Here is a 23,242-nt window from a genome sequence, read left to right on the forward strand (position 1 = left end):
AGGCAGTCGCTCCTTGAAAAGCACTAGTACTCAGATGAATCCGGTTAGACTGGAAGCCGACCCCAAAATTTGGGAAAAGACTCGGGAGATCATGATGATGAATAATAATGAAAAATATGGTGTAAAAAATAAAAAGTGCGGTACTTAAATCAAATTATCATAGTAAATGGAATCACGAAGCACATTTACCTTTTGCTTAAACTTGTCACAGTAAACCTACCTCGTATTTTAGTTGCGTGTTTGCTGGGTACGTAGTCAAGTAAACACTGAATGAGTAATTTGTTTTAGTTCGTGGGATTTATGTCAAGCCCAAAATATGTTGACACTAATCTGTGGAAATGTTAGTTTGTGGTAATGGTTGACACTATTCTATTAATAGTTGTTTTAATTCCATAGTACCTATGTTAGAGAAGAAAACCATACTAAGAGCGCGCGCATGGTACAAACTTTTAGTCGGATTGCTTTTGAAAATCGAGTTCAATCAAAGTTTTTAGTCGGTCTGATACCTAATCGTTGTTAGGTACGTGTGTACTTCCATTAATCTTCATACTGATTTATGAGCCCAAATCAACTATCGGCCGGCGCGCTCATAGCTAAACGACACAAATGAAATAAAGTTTGAACTTGAATTTTATGAAGAAAAAAAAAATTCTACATTTTCAAAGTAAAAAAAAAAAAACAGTACAGCAGATTATGAAATTAGTATCCCTATAAACGGTCCACAAAATACCCTAGTCACGGTAATTTAATTCACTAATCTACTGGACCATTATAGTCCGTAGTTGGAACATTCGAGAATCCCTTAATGAACGCGGTGTACTCGCCACGGCCCAAGCTTGTCACGTAATTGCATTACACGGTAGAAAGCTAGCGTGTTTGCTGGACACGGTCCAAGTGAAACACGTTCATATGAATTAATGCTCAAAAGGGTATCTTCTACGTGTAAAGGAAAATTCAGAGAACCGTGATGTTGTTGTTTTTTTTAGAAGTTTAACGAGTGAAAGGAGTTTTAAATTAAGTTTCAACGTTTGTAAACTTTGTGACTCGTCAAAAGCTTAAGGATTTTCTGAATGAAGAAGTAAGCTTTTAAAAATTTTATCTCAGAATTACTACAGCTGCAATCTATGCTGTGCAAAGTCCTTTAAAAAAGCCGTATACATAAAGTTAAACAGTCCTCAAAACAAGTTTACTTATCGTTATGTTCAAGGGGTAGGTTATGTATGTGGTTAGTTAGGAAGTATATTATGCATTATAAAGCGTAACTCTAGCTCAAAGAATAACATTCTTTCCATATAATACGAAATTGCATTTGCACAAAAATCTCGATACAACGTATTTGCTAGTAATAAAGCTCGAACATAATCAAAAAAGGCAATTTAAACATGGTTATCGACGTACGATTCAATATAAATATATTATTTTGCCCCCGGCAATTGGCTCCGGCGCGTGGCCCTCGCGATAATTACGCCAATTAATACGATACCCCCGAGCTTTTGCTGTAAAACTGTTACAACACTATATAAACATATTATACGTATGAGGATGTAGACATAATATTGTTTATTCTAAGTACATACTTATATGCATAGCTGTGTGTATTGAACGACCTATAGTGAGGGCTTATAATCAACTAGTAGGAAGATACTTAACATGTAACAAACGTACCTACTGGTTGTTAAGCTAAGCTCGTAAGGTGAAACTTTTCTTATCGTAACTGATTCATCTATTGTTTTGGTAAAAAGAAATATCTTGAGATTTGATATTTTTTACCCACGACGGAACGGAGCAGGTATATGCGTTTAGAGTGAGAGATGTGTTTTTGTGTGTTTGTTACATGTTTGTAGCAAATAAATTGAACCTATGTTACATACTTTATGTAAATATATGTGTTTTGTTACAGTACTTTATATCTTACTATACTAGGTAGCTGCTCTACACAGTTACAGCCACGTCCCGGAAAAGCCACTTCCCGCAACCGGAAAAGTAGCCTACGTTCTTTCTCAGGCTCTATACTAGAAAGTCAGATGATTTTGTTTCACATTTAATAATATTAAGTGAGGATTAGTTTTCTTTTATACTTAAACAAAATATTTTTGAAATATTGCTTTCTGCGAAATAATACTAGCTAGTCAGCATTGTGTCAGCGGGGGCAATGACCCGGGGTGCGCCGGGCGTATTTAAGTTTCGCCCTTCGTTCAACTGAAGCTACGTATTTCCCTTCCTTTGTGCTTCGAAGTAGGCGGGTAAAAAATATTTTTAATATTTCATTTAAATCAAGGTAAAAAACTAAGAATTCCTTATACAGAGTTGTTCAATATATTGTTAAAAAAAAGTTGTAATATAATTACTTTTTTAATTTTCATTTCTGCGTTTCCATTTTCAGTATAGTTTTACACTGCTACCGGGAATATGAAATTGCAATCATCCAATGAACACATTTATTCGTTGGAACAGTTCCAAGAACATCACATCGAGTGTATTGTTTAGTTAGTATGAATCTCGTAATATAAAATTCATTTGAAATAATAAGGATTCTAATAAAATATGAATTAATTTAGTTCCACATAGTTATTAATCAACATCAATTCAGTACTTCATTCAATACTAGCTGGTTCCTGCGGTTTCAACCGCGTTCCGTTGGAACGTTTTCTGGTGCTGAGATAAAATATAGTCAGGGATAGTTAGGGATAGACATGTTACTCAAGGATAGTCTAGCTTTCCATAGTGAAATAATTTTTCAAATTGGTTCAGTAGTTTCGGAGAACTCATGTAATGACAATGAAATCTGACGTGAAAAAGTGCTTATTTATTGTGCCTAATTTCAATGCTTAAATTAATTTAAATTTGCCTTTACCCAAGAAAACAAAATATGTTCCTTTATTATATTAGTATATTTATATAAATTCAGTTCGTTAGTAAAAGTGAAGTTGTTGATCAATATGGAAAAGTTTGTAAGTCGCGGCCGCTCGCCGGATTAGAGAGCAATCTCCTTGCGACTGCGATACCGTACTAACTTTAATTAGCTGTCCGTCTTAGACATCTGTTTTCATCATTTGCAAGGCAAATATGGCTGCTTTACTTATGTAATATTGCCCTTTGTAAATAGCCTTGTTTATGGTGTTGACAGAGAAAGAGTTAGATGACAGATAAATAATAGCAATCGTATTCTACTATAGGGAAATTAACGAAAACTAATTGTCTGTCAAGCTACTGTTTAATTTTCTATAACCTAGATAGATAGATAGATTATGCTTTACCACACCAAGAAAATTAACAACACAGGACATCACAATACACAAAGAAGAGTACAAATGGCGGTCTTATCGCTAAATAGCGATTTCTTCCAGACAACCTTTGGATAGAGTTTATCTGGAGAATACCTTAAATAAATAATATAATACCTTAAATACCTAGGCAAATAAGTAATTTAACCAGTAAAAGCCATAACTTTTGTTTGTAAAAGTTACAAAAATCAGAATCAAATATTTAACAAGACGCATTTTCAGCTATCGATAAAACCACCACTTAATGTTTAATATTCCTCCTTTCGAGAACACAGAGTATTCCAAGTAATTAAGTTAGTTGAAATTGTTGCCAACATTGATCGTTAGCGGCTATTAGCCAACATCACCGAAGCAGGCTCAAGCCCAGTTCCCGAGTATTTAGCCATTAAACTAGTCCAACGTTATTTTAGTACATTGACTTGATAATTGAACTTCAATTGGGCTGTCTGTTCGTTTATTTACTCTTTGGTAATTGGCTCGATATGGAAATTCAGTTTAACAGTATAGTTTGTTGGTTTAGTCAAGTTGAATTGGTTTTGAATTGAAGGAATAGCATTTGGTTGTATACTTCTACTGCTTAGAATGATTTGGCTGCACCTTAGCTATTAAATATTAAATAATATGCACTATCATACCACGGGCCATCAGACTTAAGAAAACGCTGTTAGATAAGTAAAGTAAATAAAAAAAAAGAATAATTTACAGCTGTTATTAAAATAACCTGTCTTCTAGATTCTAGAATCACAAACGTGACGTTTATGAAAGAAAAATATTTGTTTGCACCGTAAAATAAATGGGGACGTGTCTGACACTCAATAAAAGGTTACTCAAAATTCTACGCCTAAGAGCACTAAGAAATGCTTTATGTATTTTTTATGATGATCACGTACTCTTGTCATTTCGTTTCGTATATTTTTTTACTTGATAGCTAGACAGTTTGTCGACAAATCCATTACTTGAGTGATATCACTTGAAGAGATTTTTCTTTTTCATATAATTCTTGGAATCAGTTACTGTGGAGTTGAAATTAAGCGTCGAACGAAAAGGTCAAAAGGTGTTAAACTTAAAGGTCTTCATGTTTCTTTGATGGATTTGATGACGCAAAGATAAAAATGTAGGCATATTTATCTGCTAGGAATGAAGAACTGACTTGCAATATATGTATATTGCAATTAATAATTACTTCTAATGCGATGTGATGGCTAATAGCAAAATTCATTGATTAGAATTCGTTTCAAAATCAGGCAAGAAACTTACAGTACCATGCATAATATCAGTTATTATTTTCCTTTATAGAGGCTCATGTAAACTAAAAAAAAAAATCCCCTGAATTTGATACAAATTCAACATAGGTACACCTCGGTACACGAATGAGCGTCACGTACTACAACCACACTACGAATAAAGCCCCATCAAGATAGAACAACGTCTTCGCCCCCGTACGTTCCCCGCGCGTAAATTACATTGTATTTACGACGTACCTTTAGTTTATCAATATGCGCTCCGAGTAATAAAGTTGGTTCAACCCCCTGAGAGAATGGCGTCAATTTCAGCTGCCAGGAATAACGAAATAAGTTTAAGCGAGAGGTGTAATGTTGTGTTGTTGGATCGTTTCTGCATGGTGAAAAAGTAAAAGTTGAATTTGTTTTGTTGGTACAATCATGTTTACGTTGTTTGTTGTGGTAAAACTAGGCTACACGAAAGTTGTTCTGTATCCTGCATATGATACTCATTCATTCTAGGACATAAACAAACAAAAACAGACAAAAATGTATAAAAAAGATTAATGAAAAAAAATACATATTTTAAATCGATAGGTTGCTGAAAAATAATCTCAGTTTAGATCCTTTGTGACGTGACAGAGAGATGGCTTGCTTGTTGATTACTATATTCTTACTCAGATATTTACTCAGGTACAAACACAAGCCGAAAATCGATCTCAGTGGCGTGCACTTGGAGAGGCCTATGTCCAGCAGTGGACTGCGATAGGCTGATGATGATGGTGATGAAGATAAACACAGAGTCTCTTTAACTTTATATTGCATTTCGTATCTTTTAATCATAGCTGGTAGCAAAAGGATTACTAGTACTACAAAATCTTATTACTAGCTGTGTAAAGTCCACGTACATGTCCCAAAAGACGTATTTCTCAAAGCACTCTTAATGCGCTTAGCTCCTCGTGATCCTAAGTGTAATCAAGACTTGTTGAAGCTTTCAATTATTCTTAGAATTTCCTTTAACTAGTACAAATTATCTATGGGATTTAGTTTTGAGAAGGAAACTCCTTTTGCAAAGTTCTCTAAACTCAAGGGAGTTGAAACAGGTGAGTGTTTAAACGTGGTTTAAAGTAATTGATTAATGAGCCGAAGAGAAAATTTATAGTGAAATATATTTTGTAGTTGCTGCACAATTTGGAATTGGTGACAAAATATGTTTATTTTTTGTCTGTATTTATTAAAAATACTATATTTACAAAAAAAGATAAACGAGCCATTTAGCCATGATATAAAAAACAAGGATTTTTTTTGTGTTTTATTCCAACCTTAAATAATATTTAAATGTAGACATATTCTGTACCAAATTGTCCGTAAGTCAAGTTTAGCAAAGTGTGTTACAGACGTCTACCTCAATTTATTTGACTTAACTTTGCGTCTGAACTTACTCAAAGTAAAAGGTAGGCATTACTGAAAATAGACCCGCATTAACAGAAAATCTTTCAGAAACTCATTGGTCAAAGAAGACGTTTCAAAGAAGCTATCTTTTTTCAGTCATTTAATCACTTTTTCTGCTCCATCAACTCTTATCGTGATACTGACGTGTCTCAAAGTTCAATCAAAATCAATTACAAATCGATTCGATACTTATCTAAATTGACTATCGAAATTTTCGGTAGGTATCTATTTACAGCCCACTGATCAAACATTAGATTAACCTTTGGCCCAGAGGTGACAATATGACCGGCGGTCTCACTTTCAACGACCTGTAGAGTGGCACCACTTTCCCCCATCATTTTTCGTACTAATTAGTTCCTTGAGTCAAGGTTCAGCTTTCCCATTCATCTGCCATGACCTTGTCACCTCATTAGCATTTAGCATTAGTACTACCGCCATTTGTTACTGAACTTCTGACCTCGCCCGAAGAGCTCATGAATAAGGACTTCGGACGAGATCGTAATTAGTCGGGTATCTTCGGAAACGAGCTTGTAATTCTGAAGCAGATAAATTGTAGCTTATTTGCATTGAGTCCTATTACTAAAGGGACTTGATAATAACTCTTGTGCGAAGATTTTTATAAGGAGCGTGTATTCTTTAATTAGAGATTGGATAACGATCAAAAAGAAACTGAAAGTTAAAAAACCAAATAGTTATATAGTTAGTAGTATCATATTGGATAGAAGTCACCATTACCTATAGATGTTCAATTTTCGATTTCATAAATTAACCAGTCACAGCTTCTTAAAACATGATGACATAAAGTAATCACGATTCACGCACAAAATCTTCGTTACACTACATTTCAAAGTATGTCTAAACACGTTAACTATAAACTATTCTGTCAATCTTCAATAGAAACTAACAACACTTACATATAGGTATGTACATACATAGTCCTCGTACGTTGAATGCGATAGTTAAGCTGAAACACTTCAGAATAGTGGCAGAATTTGCTTTAATGACGAAATTATGGTCGCAGCAACTCCTGCTCTGTACATTCATCAACATTTAGGGCTGTTACAAACTTTGGGTTTGCATACAATTACTTGAAAATTTTCGGCCAAGATTGCAAAGTGCAAAATTATTTTTGAATCAATTTTATAACACTTATTGTTTTATTTTCCAATGTGCTAGGGTTGCCTTTCAATTAAATATCGTAAATATATTTTATCTTATAATTTCGGTGGTATAATTTTAATTGCGTAATTAATTTTTAATTTACTGGATGCGTTAGTGAAATAAAAAACAAATAGGTTTTGTGAAGGTATCTATTTGCAACGTAGTAGAAAAATAGCCACAATAATAACGTACTTACCAAGGTATTTAATATATTAATCATCCCCACAAAATCCTAAACTTAATTTCCCCTTATATTACAAAAGATAATACCTACCACGAATATTTATACCTGTTCTGTTTTTCATAAGCGGAGATTAAATTGTTTTCAACTTTCTTTTGTTTTTGATTACAAAACGCAATATTAAAGTCGAAGTTTCGTCATCACTCAAATAGTTAACGAAGTTTTTGCGAGCGAAGCGAGAGAGTTCATTTCATAACAATAAAGGGTTGGTTTCTTTACGTTGGGCTTCTTAAAGATAAATATAAGCGGATGGAAGCGACTTATTAGCAGCATAGCCATTATAAATGACGTTCATTTCAAGGGAAAAGTTGTTCGCACAGGTCACGTCTCCCCTGACCTGTGGATCGATATCTACTGAATAAATAACTTTACTTATGTTTGTTTGTTTGTAACCTTGTGTTCCGCCCCTGAAAGGCGGCGAATCGAATTTCCCCTCACAATCTTTTTTATGATATTTTGCTAGAATTTTATTTGATTTGGGTGTGTGTTTTGTTTATTTTGGATTATGTAGGTACTACGTTTCTTGTTGTGCAAACATTTTGATGTACTAACACCAAAAAAAACCTCATTAAATTAATTGAGCCAGATTGGAAAACTTGTGTTGTTCTTTTTATACTTTCACACAAAAATAAATTAACACTCTACTCACTTAACGTATTTATAAAGTTAGAGAGTTATAAATACGGAATCAAATTTAAAGTATAGCATAGAACAGATTGCTGTATTTTTACCAATCTATTACTTTGATATTTGAAGCAAGATAGTACAAAACTTAAACCGAAACACAATACCCTTTTAAAGGTCACAGGGCAAAGGTTCGCATACAGTAATTTGGATATACATAGATTTAATATTCAACACACACACATCCGCACACTAAAAACTATTGGTCGGCCGATAGTTTGTTTGAGCTCCTTAATAAGTATGATAGTACGCACGTAACAAGAATCAGGTATTTGGCCGGTATCAGATCGACTAAAAACTTTGATTGGAATCAAGATAAAAAGATAATTTATTTTGTTAAAACATGGGTATATGTTTACAAAACACAGGTATTGTTAAACATGAGGTGTTAAGATTAGGTAGGTTAGAGCCATACATGTTTTGCCTGTAATTGGCGTACAATTTATTTTTTACATAACTGGGCAGGTACCTATATTATGTAGCGAATATCAAAGCGAAACGTCACAATAGTTAGGTATCATTAAGATATTCATTAACAAAAGTATAAAAACATTCCGTAATCAGGAACTCTTTTAATTTTAATTTAAAATTTAATGGTAGCTCCTTTAAACATTTTGGTATTTTGTTATATAAAACAGGCGCTAGGCAGAATATGCTCTTATGCATCAGTGCAGTGTTGCATGCAAGATATTCTTAAAAAAAATGCGTATTACCGGGTCAACTATCGGCCGACTGTTTAGTTTGCAATATGCAGGAGGGCTTATACCTACGTAACTTGCTAATTTCGGCACGCAACAACAATGCTTTATGAATAGAAAGACAATAACGCGATTTATGGACGCTATCTTCTAGATTATTCTAAGTATTATATTCAGATTAGAGTAAAATTTAATAATAGATACTCTATTTATAACAGTGATTTGTTAAGCTTAGTTTTAGCTTATCGTTACTAAGCTTAAATATTATTTATGTATGTACTATAAAGCTTCTGCCCAGTATTGTTTAGTACCTAATCTTAGTCCCTATTTCATTTTAACATTTGTTAACACTTTCATATTTAAATCCACGTACTAACTATCCCTTACCGATATTATAAATGCAAGTATAATTCTGTCTATGTGTAATCACGCTAATACAGCTGAACCGGTTAAAATGCAGTTTGCCTCAGAGACACGTGGTATCCTATAGAAGGTCAAAGACTATTTTTATCATGATATTGGGAGTAGTTTCTCCTTCGGAAACTTCGAGCAGAAACTAATCCCTACTAATATTATAGATGCGAAAGTAACTCTGTCTGTCTGTCTGTTACGCTTTCAAATCTAAGCCTAAGTTGACCTTGAAAAAGAACATAGGATAGTTTTTATCTGTTGAAGAATTCTCTTGGAAACGGGATATAACTGAACTATGTTTTTCATTCGTGACTAATTACATAATTAGGATCATGCCGTTCACATTTCAAACTCTAATGATATCAGATGTATTAACCAGCTTATTCGATTTACAATACGAATGGAATCCTAATTATAGTTGACACCAGAACTGCGCGAATTGCCGGATAATGGTTTGAAGTACTTCCACGAAAATAACACCATTATTCCAAATAGCTATTATAATATACTTGGATAAACTGAAATTTCCGAAAACTTAATAATTGGAATTATTTGGATTAAAATTCTATATGAATAACTCTGCATTATGGAATTATTTCAACCTACTTATGAACATACGCTGCTTATTACGAGTAGGTAAAAAGTACTTTGGCTAAGGTAACTCAATTGTTTAGCAGTACATTTCCGCAATTAGGGAACGGTTCCGAATAAATGCTCGGAAATTTTGAATCTCGTTATTTCGGTTACACGAAAAAAATATAAAAGGATATCAGATATAAATGGAGCGTCCCTTTGAATTCGACTGACCAACTTCAAACAAACTTCCGAACATTTAGCTCTTTGAAATAAATTATTGTGAGGAAGTTTTTCGCTTTCACTCCACTTAATGTTATAATTCTGGGTTTTTCAGACTTTAATAGAATTGAGTTTACTTGCTTAATTAATGTCATTTTCATTTCCTTGAGGACGAATTATCATAATCAAATTGGATTAAAGTGACTGAGAAAGTCTTTAGGGACTGTTAAGTAGTATCGGTACGGATTAACTGAAAAAATATCAGCGTATAAAATTCAATCCTGCTCGTACCTACCGATGATCACAAGACTAACTACATCTTCAATTTTCATAAAACACCATATCAACCACATACCACAATCAACAAGTAAATAACACGATTATTCACACACACTAACCCACCGATCCTACATCAAACACATCAGATAACTCTATTTATTACTTAGCAAAGCAAAAATCCAATTACCAACGAACACTGAACTCAAAGGAGACGGTAAGTCATTCTGCTTGCGTGTGAGCAAACTCAATAGGTTACAGGCCCTCATTTGCTTCTCTTCAAACATTAATAGAATAACTGAATTGGAATAAACATGACTAGCTTTGAAGGAAGTTTGGCTTTGAACGTGCTTCGGTTCGCCCTCTATCGTATTCTTCACTCAACTTGTTTTCAACTGGTCTGGAAACTTAGGTAATGAGGCCGAGTTCACTTTTAAAGAAATAAATAGTTTTACAAGTGCTTTGAATCTTGATGCCTAACTTTAATTATTTTTGAGGTTTCACAGAATCAGCGAATATGAAGTCTGATTTCTTTAAAGGTTAGCCAGAGGTGTACCTTGTTACAAAGCCTCACAAATATTTTACTTAATTTTGTTTTCGAAGACTTTCATCGTCAAAGATTTCATAACATTAGTATAAGATTGGGAATCTTTCAGAAAATGAATGTTACATAAACTTGAGTCTGAAGCTGGGTTTTACAAAAGAACACTTTTAACAAAATCCGAAGAATGAGGTCAGCCTTAAAGCAATTATTTCCAAGAAGGTTACAAATGCTGCAAAATGATAGAACAGTCCTGAAAGCGGGGAGAGTGGGCTCGCACAATAAAAGGACAAACTCCATGAATGTGTAGTCCTTGCGTAAATTGCCTATAAATTTTTTCGTCCCCTTTGAACTTTTTTTCGCGGAATAAAATATATGTTCCTTTCTGATAAAAGTTTTTATAGGTACGTATTAAATTACGTGGAAGGTAGGCCCTGACTGTGGTAACGTGGCAGGTTTATGAAGCTACGAATAGGGATTTAATTTTTATCGTATATCCAGGTTGACCTTTTCATTGGATAGGGTAACAATGGTTGATCCTAGTAAATTAATTAATAACAAAATGTTTCATGCCTATTGAAAATCATGTATGATTTATTAGCCACTTAATATCAAAATACTTATCAGTCAGAGATTATACATTAATGTTGAAACACTGATTTAAATCGGCCTAGTAGTATCGAATGTTTCAATAACAATATATGACAACAATCCATGATTGTAGTATCTGTAAATGGGTATATAATTCATTCTGTTTTACTCTGACATTAGATATGGCCCAAATATTCCACTAACATATAATGTAACACTAATTATGTATTTCAAAGAAACTCCATCTAATGTACACTGATATTCCAATTTGAATTTGTCACTTGATCGAATACTTGATTAGATTTCAAGTCTTGTTTCAACAAAGATGAGAGTGTGTACTTAGAGAACGTTGGAAAATTTCACAGTTACAGCCTCCCGTCGGTTCTCAAGAGAGAAGTTGTGTACCCGGCTGTGAAGGGCCAACGGGCCAACAAGTGCCTTCCTACAAATGCTTTAAGTGTACCAGATTCTATTATAAGGGCGCAGAAGTATGGAGGGAAAGAATCACTCAAAATTTATGTCTGCAAGAGTAGACACGTGTTGGAAAAATACATAGGAATACCTTCACCGTCGCCGTCAACGCCAGTACCGAAGAAAGGCAAACGCGTCGCCGCCAAAAAAAAGTAATTAGTCCTCTAAGTGGCGGCATCCAGGTAGCTCTAGATGAACTGTATGTACCCTCAAATTACTGTCCAAAATTATTTTTTATCTAACTTCTTTCACTAAACTTATTATTTTTGTACGTATGTCAAACTGCTGTCATTTCCTTTCTGTCATTTCATGTTAAGTCAAACTATATTAGCTTTTGTTCGTTCGTTCGGAAACACTTCATGTAATTCTATAAAATTTGCTTACTTTTAATTTTATTATGATATATTTTTCTTTTTTCTTTGGCTACTTGGATGTTATTATTTCAATACTATTTAGTGCTTTTTTATTTTATTTTTATTATTATTTTTTGTTGTGTGTTTTGAATTGCTTTTAACTATTGTAATAAGTCGCAATCTTGTAAACACACAACCGGCGGGTGGATTAATGATATACATTTTAATTTTATTTTTGTTTGTATTTATATATTGAATTATATTGTAGTTTTATATATATATTTAGTATCGTCAATGCTAGACTGTAACGATGACAGCGATGCCGAAACTTTTTTATCTGCTTGTAGCAGTGATAGTTTTGCCAGTATTCCCACACTTGCTGATACTCTTGAAGCTCAGTTTTCTGATGTTCCGAAGAATTTTAATGTAGTCCATATAAATGCCCAAAGTATTCCGGCACATTACTCTGACATGCTAGCTAACTTAGACTGTAAGAATGTTCATGCTATCCTTGTTTCAGAATCCTGGTTAAAACCGTGTCTTCCTTCTACTTCCTATTCTTTACCAGGTTTTCAGCTAATAAGAAATGATCGTACGGTTGGCGGTGGGGGTGGTGTTGCCATTTACCTTCGTCCACATATTCCTTTTTCTATTATTAGTATGTCAGCACAACCACCACCGCTGGGTGCCGGTGAGCATCTCTTTTTAGAAGTCAACCTGAATCATGCCAAAATTCTGCTTGGTGTCTTCTATTGTCCTTCCTTACGTGTAAATTACTTCTCCAGCCTTGAACATCTCCTCGAAAACCTAACGCCTTCTTACAGTCACACCATTATTATGGGAGATTTTAATACGTGTTTATTGAAAACGATTCCCGCTCGTCTTCCTTATGTTCAACGATTGAATCGTCCAACCTGTCAATCCTGCCATTAAGTGCCACCCACCACTTCCCCAACTGTAACCCTTCACTACTGGACCTTGCTATTGTGTCGTCTAAGGAACATGTCAGCAAGCATGGTCAATGTGCAGCTGATATGTTTTCCTACCACGACTTAATATTCCTTTCATACAAAATTCGCCCTCCTAAACCTAAACCCAGGATCCTTCTGCAGCGTAATTTTGGTGGCATGAACACGGATGACCTTTGCAGAGATGCTGGCAGTATTGATTGGGCACCGCTGGCTGCCGCTGAGTCGGTCGATGACAAAGTTTCGTTGCTCACTGACACACTGGTACGGCTTTATGATGTCCACGCACCGATTCGTGCAATCAAACTGAAGCATCTTCCGGCTCCGTGGCTATCGGATACCATCAAGACTGTCATGCACAAGAAGGCTGTAGCAAAAACAAAGTTCAAATGTCGTCCTAGTACGTCTACTCGTGAGCATTATGTAGAGGTTCGCAATCGATGCAACAAGGTGTGTAGGGATGCACAACGCCAACATTTCCATCATTCAGTTGAGAATGGAGACCCAGCAAAAGTCTGGAAATTTCTAAAATCCATGGGAGTTGGGAAATCACGCCAAGAACCAGTTTCGAAACAGTTAAATATTGATCTTCTAAATCAACACTTTTCATCGTCGTCTTCATACAGTGGGACAGCTAAGGCTCGCACCTTAGATTATCTTTCAAAACAACCAACTCCGGATTATCCTGCATTTGTCTTTAGTCAATTCTCTGATTGTGATGTTAAGAAGAGTATAGTATCCATTACCTCTGATGCTGTAGGTGATGATTGTATCAGTCGGAAAATGATACTTCCAATCCTTGATGTAATTTTGCCTGTCCTGTGCCACATCCTTAACTACTCCATATCCTGTGGTATCTTTCCATCTATTTGGAAAGAAGCCAAAATCATCCCCTTACCCAAAACATCGAATCCTGCTTCGTTTTCAGAATATCGTCCCATCTCCATCCTACCTTTCCTTTCCAAAGTCCTAGAACGTCTTGTCCATGATCAGCTGAATGCTTTTCTGTGTAGGAATAACCTGCTGAATCCTTTCCAGTCCGGTTTCCGACCTGGTCACAGCACCACTACAGCGTTGGTGAATATTACCGAGGATATACGCCGTGGCATGGACACCGGGAATCTGACGGTTCTCTGCTTGCTAGATTTTAGTAATGCATTTAATACCGTCGACTTCGATGTCCTGCTTGGCATACTTGGCTCTCTGAACATATCTCCAACGGCGATTGACTGGTTTCGTAGTTACCTGTTTGGCCGCCGTCAACGTATATGCATAGAAGACGCATACTCTTCATGGTGCTATACTTCTGTTGGCGTGCCACAGGGTGGCGTTTTATCTCCTTTACTCTTCGCGATATTTATTAATTCTATTTCCAAAAATCTTCTTTCTTCCTACCACCTTTATGCTGATGATTTACAAATTTATAGCCAAGCTGCATTCTCGGACTTGGCAGATGCAATCGCTAATATTAACACCGACTTGGCTACAATTTGCGAATGGAGTCAGGCTTATGGTCTCAAAGTCAATCCAGCAAAAACTCAGGCCATTGTAGTTGGTAGCTCTAGATTGATTCAAAAGATTGACTGGCTGCAACTTCCCCCTATTTTTTTTGGTGGCACTGCTATTTCAATCGGGGACAAAGTTAAAAACCTAGGGATTGTCATTGACAAAAATTTTACATGGGGTCCCCAACTTCAAGAAATTAGCCGGAAAGTGTTTGCATCTGTCAGGTCCTTGAGGAGATTACGAAACTTTCTCCCGACAGCCACCAAAATGGCGCTTGCACAATCCCTCCTGCTTCCAATCCTTGATTATGCTGATGTCAGTTATCTCGATCTCACTGAGGCACAGCTTGATAAACTTGAGCGACTTCAAAACGTTTGTATTAGATTTATATTTGGCTTGCGCAAATATGATCATATTTCTGAATTCCGTTCAAAACTCAAGTGGCTTCCTATACGTCTTCGCCGGAATACTCATATCCTGTCTTTACTGTACAACATTTTGTTCAATCCAAAAAACCCGTCCTATCTAAAAGAACGTTTTAAGTTCCTTAATGACACACATGCAAAATGTCTAAGGTCATCTGAGAATTTGAGGCTAGAGATGCCATTGCATTCCACTAACTTCTTTGATAAATCTTTTACCATTCAAGCTGTGCGGTTGTGGAATGCATTGCCCGTGACAATAAGGCAGGCTCAATCTCTAGCAATCTTCAAGAACCTGGTGAAAAAGCACTACCTTTCCAATTTATAATTCAGTGAAATACCATATTGTTGCGGAGTAGGTATCACTAAGTTTATTGGCAACTTTCAATATATATTATATATATATACATATTTGTGCTATTTTTATAAATATATATTTATTATATGTATATGTATTTATTTATTTTTTTTTTATTTTGTCTATTTTTAGGTATTAATATTATACATAGTACACCAAAAACTACCTGCAATACAGTTATTTCTTTTTTATTCTCAATCCATCCAAAGGTTGTCTGTAAGAGATCGCTTTTAGCGATAAGACCGCCCATTGTGTCACCGACTTTTAAATCTGTAGATCAGTGTTTTGTTGTTGTTTTTGTTTTTTTTTTAAATTGGTGTACATAATAAAGAGTATATCTATCTATCTATCTATCTATAGGAAGTGGTGAAGGGCGGTCGTTTGTGACTGTTGTTTTTTGTCAATTTGACCTTTAAAAAGTGCTGATTTTCAGCCCAGTTTAAATTTATTAGAATTTTTATCTTTGATTGTCTAACAGCTAAATAGATATTCTAAACACAAAATGTAGATAAGGTAAGTTGATCGGACTTTGATCGATAATAATCACAAGTTTAACAATGCTTAAAACTACTCAAATAGGTACTTACAATGCTGTAGGCACGCTTGATTTTTAATTAATCTACAACTAACTAACTTTATGTGTATGTAAAAAACAAGGTGGAGTTCTTTTACAAGTCTTTTAGTGTGTGTTCAGCAATGAGCCAGATTCGAATAAATCCACGGATTAACCAAACACGGGATAAAGTTTTCGTTTGTTTCAATCCCTTACGTATTTCACTCCGAGAAGTATCGGAAAACTTCGGCTTTCAATTTTATTTAGAGAGCTAAGAAACAGGCAAGCGGCGAAGTAACTTGCTTTCAAATTAATTAATACAGGAACGTGCCATTTAATTATGCAGATCATTAATACATTGCACAAGCAGTCACTTTAAGTAGCAATAGCTACGTACATTAAGATAATTAATACTTTAAAATTAATGATCTTCTAATTTTCTACCTAGTGTGTAATATAAAGACTTGTTTGTCTTGTTTGGATATAAAACAATTACTTTTCATTCAAGACAGTGGACAGGCGCCGTCACTTCAATCTCCTTGTAAACAGTCCCTGTTTTTAATTAAAAATTACAGCTTTGTTTGTTTTAGGATTTGTGATCCTAAATAAATTGTACCTCAACATTATTCGATTCAATTAGTCAATTTACTGTGCTGGCTATGATGCATAAATCGAATTCATCTGATATGGTTTCCATGCAAAAAGAACCTACGTTATCTCAATTACGTACTTTTTGACGCTTACTTTTTGCTATTTAAAATTACTTGAGGGTTGAAATGACATTACGAATATTACGATCTTAGAGATACACCAATCTGTGTTATCAAAAACAAACAACTGACACAAAAAAGGGAACAAGAATAGCTGATCTCCATCCCAATACACTGCGAGCCACAAAACCCGACCCCAATATATAATTTAAAGAAAGTTCGCAATAACCCGCCAGGTGGCAGTGGGTCATTTATAATACAACTGGGTCACACGTACTAGTGTCGGCCTTAATGTATTCTTCAAGGCAAACCTTCATGGTATCGTAGTATCAATGTTACCTTTCTGAGGTGTAAATCAAGTTCTTTAAGGGAAATATTTTTATGAGAAATGGTTGTTTTTTAGTCATAACATATTTTGTAAGGGTAAAGTGTTGAAATTTCGTAGCATGCCGGTTTTCTGTCTGCCTATGTTAAGATGAAATGTAGTTTGTACTATTTGAGAAATCATCAAATGCCTGTTAAAGCTTCGAGTAGATTAAAGAAGAGTTCAGGCTCGTGCCATAAACCTGTATGTATATCGGGTGTGTCGTTCACGATCACATTAAATCATATCGCATATACTTCATGATATTCTATGGCGAATTGTAAAAAAAATAACCTAATCCATTCAGTGGTTTAACCACAGGAGTCATTTTTCGTTTTTATAATTTACTACATCATATGTAAAGCAGAGATAAAGTTAGGAGTATCGTATTTTGATCAGTTGACAGCTGTCAGTTTTCAAGGGAGAATTTCAGTTGTTTGTAATGACTGACTTTTATATGGTGTTCTAATTTTTGCACATTTTTATTCCATGTACTTTGTTTACGTATTTTATCTTTTCTTTTATCTTTACGTATTTTTCTTTTATCTTTGTGTTAATCGATATATATTAACCAGTACCTATATTGACGCATTTCATTTAATGTGATTATGAACGACACACCCGATATATTCTTTTATTGCCTCTATTGTACACCTATGCCTGAACACGTTTAAAAGTCAAACTTATAGGAATACTTAAGTTAAAATATAGGTACTAGAGTCAAACTAAATTGTTTAAAAAAACATCATGAAAAGAGACTGTCACCGTCGCGTCTAGCAGTGGTTTTTTATTTACACATCATCATCATCCTCCGAGCCTTTTTCCCAACTATGTTAGGGTCGGCTTCCAGTCTAACCGGGTGTTGCTGAGTTCCAGTGCTTTACAAGAAGCGACTGCCTATCTGACCTCCTCAAACCAGTTACCCGGGCAACCCAATACCACTTGGTTAGACTGGTGTTAGAATTACTGGCTTCTGACTACCCGTAACGACTGGCAAGGATGTTCAATGACAGCCAAGACCTACAGTTTAACGTGCCATCCGAAACACGGTCACAGTCTTTGTACCATAAATAGGAGCATAAAAGTAAAGTTATAAATACATTTAGCATGCAACCGATATTATTGCACACATAAATGTGTGTGGACGTGTGTCGGCCGCAGTTGCGGTAGAATTTGTCCGAACAATCGTATGCGGTGTGTTAGCTTATTATTTTTAACTTCCAATAAATAATTTAATGCGAAAATATAATTGAATTATAATAAAACGTTTAAATTATTCCACAATTGCAATTTTTATACATTGAAATGATCTCAAATTGTGTGTATGAAGAATTAATTATCAAATCGTCTGTGTACGTAAAATACCTACAAATATAGCCCATACTTTGGCCATAATCACTTGCTACATAACTATGTTTGAAACCTTTGAAAGGTTAACTTAATCATAAATATTTAATTTATTTCACGTCGTGCCTCGCCCGTATAAAAAATCAAGCACAGCCGACAAATTATTTATTCTTATTTATTTCATTCGATTGAAATTCAAATTCCATATCTGGAATACATTAATTTTCTTTGTCACAATTGCAAATATTTTATTCGTTTGTCAAATAAAATGGTTTTGAAGGCAGTTCGTATAATTCATTCGGGACAGGTACCACAGACTATTGTAAAAGCGTTTCGACTAAAAAAACATCGATCAAAAGTAAATACACAAGAACAGTGCGAACATTTTACAGTTGAAACGTGTTCAAAAATGTAAGCTTTAAAATATAAAAGAATATTTTTTTAAACGTTCTCTAAAATATAGCATACATTCATATTTTTTATATCGTTACGAGATTTTCACGTTGCTACGCTGCTACGAAATGTGCTACGAGGCTACGCCGTGCATTTATTTCCAGCCCTCGTTTACTACTTGTAGCAATGATATGGAAAACGTTCTTACTTTTTATGCAAAGTTAATGAATAAATAACGAGTTTACACGAAACTTTATACGGATATGCTAATGTAATTAGTGGAATTTTGAGCTCAAAAGTCCCTTTTTCAGTTGACCTGTATTATGGTCACTTTGTTCAACTACATTTTTGTTTTTACATAAATAGTAAAAAAGTGAAACAAGATACTCAAAATAAAATTATCTCTTTTCAATTTCATGGCTACTCTTACATACATAAAGGTAAAATCGCAAGATAAATGACAAGCTTTACCATAAAACGGTTTTTAAGCCACTTCCCCAATACGTCATTCTCATCGCAGCTTAGAGTGAGCTCGGTAAATTGCTTATCGGCTCCCATTTAGAACGAAGCACGAAAAATGTATGTACTGTTGACAAAATAGGGAACTATGAATTTTAACTCCGCTCAGTTTTGTAAGATTAATATTTCAATTTTTTTAAGTTCTTAGAAAATGAACTTGTACTATGCAATATGCTGGCATCTTAGGAGCTTTATTTAAGATTCTGTTAAAGCCCATCTACTTATATATAATAATTTATCCACAGCTAGAAAACCCTATAGGAATATAAACAACTAACAGGTATTAGTACGAAAAAAATAAAGTTATTTTCTGCATATAAAATGAATAGGTTAGGGACCGATATCAACTTTTACCACCAACGTTTTCAGCACCATTATTCATAGTAAAAGACTTATTAAAAAGATTGATTACTAAACCAAACTTGGTAAGCAGGGAAATCCCATTGGCCGACTTTTCCGGCAAGCCGACCTTAATCAACTCCAATTTGGCAAACTTTACACCACCCTGTGTTGACAGTTAATTTGTCCTTATTCCACGATGTTCGTACTCTTCGTATTCTTATCACGCCACATTCGCGAGTCGAAGGAAGATTGTCTGTTTATCTTTACGTCCTTAATCCGCTCTCAAACAAATGTTCAGTGTTATACAGCGACTGAACAGTCGTTGTCGTGGAAACCGCTTTACTACACCCTATATCTGAGTCAGAAGTACTTTGTAAGACGCGTTTACATCGGCTGGGTTAGTGCGGAGATTGTAGCGAATATTATGCTCGACACAAATTGAAAGCCTTGTTTACATAAGCTGTGAAAATACTGGGACGTAATAATGATTATAGTGAGTTACGACTTTATTTCGCAATTAGAGACTACGTTTATTGGAGGTATATTGCCCCACAGAGCTTACAAAGCCAGGCTGAACTATACTATGCTACCTAAACGTCAAAAATCCAAACAAACCGTCCCCAAAGTAAAGGACGTCACGCAACCGTGGTCTAAACAAATAAATCTAAAAATATGAACATTGTAAATGTTTAGACTAACAACAAAGGAAACAGGTTTTATTTATTCAAAACACGTTCTGTTTTAAAGTGTTTCAGGAAAGCAATTTCAAAAAATAAAAAAGTTACGTTACACTTTTATTCAATCTCAAAATTCGGAGAAGAAAACTTAGATTGATCTTTCCTTGGTCCAAGGTCTTGTCATATCTTTGTACAGGTAAGCACGGTTTTGGTGAATTGCATAAATTTTGGAAACCCTTTTTAAGTATTCAGTTCGGTCTTTATCTCTTTTTTTATGTAAAATTATGGCTACCTTCTGCAGACGCGGGATAGAAAATGTATGTATATTGACAACCCTTTAAAGAATTCACCGGTGTCCTTATATATTTTTCTTATATTGCTTGAAATGTATATCCAAAAACATTGTAATATTTCATGTAAAATGTTCAAAAACTCACATAGACGTAATAAAAAAACGAAAAGACTTAAAACGCATCAAATAGACAGCTTCAATAAATTCAGTCCCCTAACTGTTCTACTTTCAAACTCATAGCTTCGTAAAAATATAGCATTAGATTTAATCACAGCCGCGTAGAAAACTGAACTTTTCTAATGACCACAACCGAGATAAACAGAAGTACATAGTTGTGTGCGCTGTATCACAAAAGTTTCCTAGTTGGAGTTATGAACAGGTAAATATTTCCAGGGCCGGGTCGGCCGGGTTACAATGCGAGGGCACATTACCTTGTGTCATTGTGGGCCCGGGATTTATGTCCCCACTCACACGTAATGCGCACTTCCGACTACTGAAGTAATGACTCTGAACTTTGAATTCGAAGCCACATTTAACCAAGTTTGAATACTTTCTACTGTTTCACTGGCTTTCGAGATTAGACTGTTAAACTTGCCATTATGCCAACTGAATTGTGGGTAAATTAATTTCATTAAATTTAATGTGTTATTCAGTCGTAAGTTTGTTATGTTGGAGATACATTTGAATTAATAATCCAGCTACTTCGTATTCAATCAAATGGACGATGTTACAGTCAAAATATAGGTACTCAGTTATCGTTTTCATTCTAATCTAGTGATATAATAAAAAGGGTCGGTTAATAAAGCCTTTGAATGGAGCAAATTGGACTGAAGCGACTTTGACACGGGTGTTCAGCTCGATAAACCGTGGTAATGACACTCAATGAAGGACGGCGGCTATCGGGCCATGAATAAATGAAGATAGCATCGCGAAACCAGGTTGCATCGCTTCTATTACGTAAACTTGTGTAGAAGAGCGCTTTTTCAAAAGAGATAATATAAGATGTAATATCTAAAATGTAATATAAAATTGATACCTTAAACCGTCAATTTATACTCCATATTTTTTTTATAAGGAGCAAAAATCCTTTTACTATCGCTTGAATAGCTGAATAAACTTAAGAACGTTAAACACTCGAATGTTACAGTAAGGTTTCGTCCCACACAGTTCCGATTTTAGGAATCAGACTTCGTGGAAAGGTTCTATTTTCGGCAGAAAATTATTTAGCAATTGAAAAACTATTCCATTAATTCTACGCTCAAATTATTAGAAACTTTTTAACTAGAACCACGTGGAAATAAAGGGCCTTAAAACTTTTACTTTTTATATTGTAACAAAAATGGATTTTAAATTCAGCAGAAAGTACTTTCAATTTATTTGTGCATCTCATCTCGCACTGCAGGCACTCGAAACTTTATGTAACAGCAGTCGCAGCTTTTGTTGGAACGGGTCCAAAACTCAAGGATATCCTGTTATATAACCACAATGGGTACTCACCAAGTCCTCGTCGTCATCTGAGAAAATATTGCTGCGCTCCTGGGCCGTCATGTCGCCGTCTTCCAAAATACAATACAAAATTCATCCATGGCTCACACACACATCACGTGCTGCAACACTCTCAAACACTGCAACTGCATCCAAAACTTCATTGCTAAACCTCTTTTGTAAAACATTTTAAAACTTTAACACCAAATAAAAAAATAAAAGTGAGTTTCTGTTTTTAAAATTTGGTATTCGAAATTCAATTATGTTCGCAAAACAAGTGAAACATCGGCAGTAGTTGGGGAGCCGGCCGTACACCCTCTCTGTCGGAGGGTTGGGCGCTTACTGCGGTGGAGGGCGGGCAGAGAAAGCACTGCAGCGTCTCGTAGCCATGGCAACGGCAAGGCTTTCACGCCGCCGCAGCGGGGTGGCCGCGTATGCATTGTAGACAATCACCCGCGAGGGAACTGAATTATACTAATGTTATAGATTTCTGCAGTATTCCACTGAACATGCACACTCATGGGATTTGCACGTATTCGCTACATTTTTGCTTGCTGTGTTTTAATTTCATCAACTTTTTATTTCTGTTCGTAAAGTAAATATTACTAATTATATTTTTAGAGATACCTAGAATGAAAAATAGGAATTTATTTATTGCTTTTTCAATTACCTTTATCTCACACATAAATTAAAATTTATTTACTGAAAAGCTTGCCGTCCTCGCACCAACACCCGATATACAAAAGCATCTCACCTTGGCCTTGCACATTCAATAGTGGTATTATGATATTGTTTATATAATATTGTTATGGCTAACAATCAATAGGCCGCCTATAGCGAGCTCTATTAGTCTCGAGCACTCGGCGGCAGTCACGCAACCCAATGACTGATCATACTCGTAAATGCTGACGATGAACTACGAAAATTTGGGAAATTCTCATGGACATAATAGGAATATTCACTAATATGGTACTGTATGGTAAACGATAATGGTATATAACACCCAACAACTGATTTGTACCCATATTCTGACAAATAAATGTTTCTTTCTTTCTTTCTAGATCAAGCCATTTTTACATTCCCAAAATACTGTTTCAAAAAAAAATAAGCTAAATAAAGTACCTATAC

The 23,242-nt window shown here is 35.1% G+C and overlaps 1 protein-coding gene across 4 annotated transcripts in view; it reads right to left on the bottom strand.

The window, feature by feature from the left end:
• LOC110379808 (transmembrane protein 151B) overlaps positions 1-22,452 on the bottom strand; it is a 48,176-nt gene extending 25,724 nt beyond the window's left edge. For all 4 annotated transcript variants that reach the window (XM_021339616.3, XM_021339615.3, XM_021339614.3 and 1 more), the window contains exon 1: positions 22,127-22,452. In XM_021339616.3, the coding sequence (XP_021195291.3) occupies positions 22,127-22,177 (51 nt within the window). In that variant the 5' untranslated portion in view covers positions 22,178-22,452. The remainder of the gene's footprint in view (positions 1-22,126) is intronic.
• Between the last annotated feature and the right edge of the window lie 790 nt (positions 22,453-23,242).

The sequence above is a fragment of the Helicoverpa armigera genome, chromosome 16 (assembly GCF_030705265.1).
Source record: "Helicoverpa armigera isolate CAAS_96S chromosome 16, ASM3070526v1, whole genome shotgun sequence".
Classification (NCBI taxonomy): Eukaryota; Metazoa; Arthropoda; class Insecta; order Lepidoptera; family Noctuidae; genus Helicoverpa; species Helicoverpa armigera.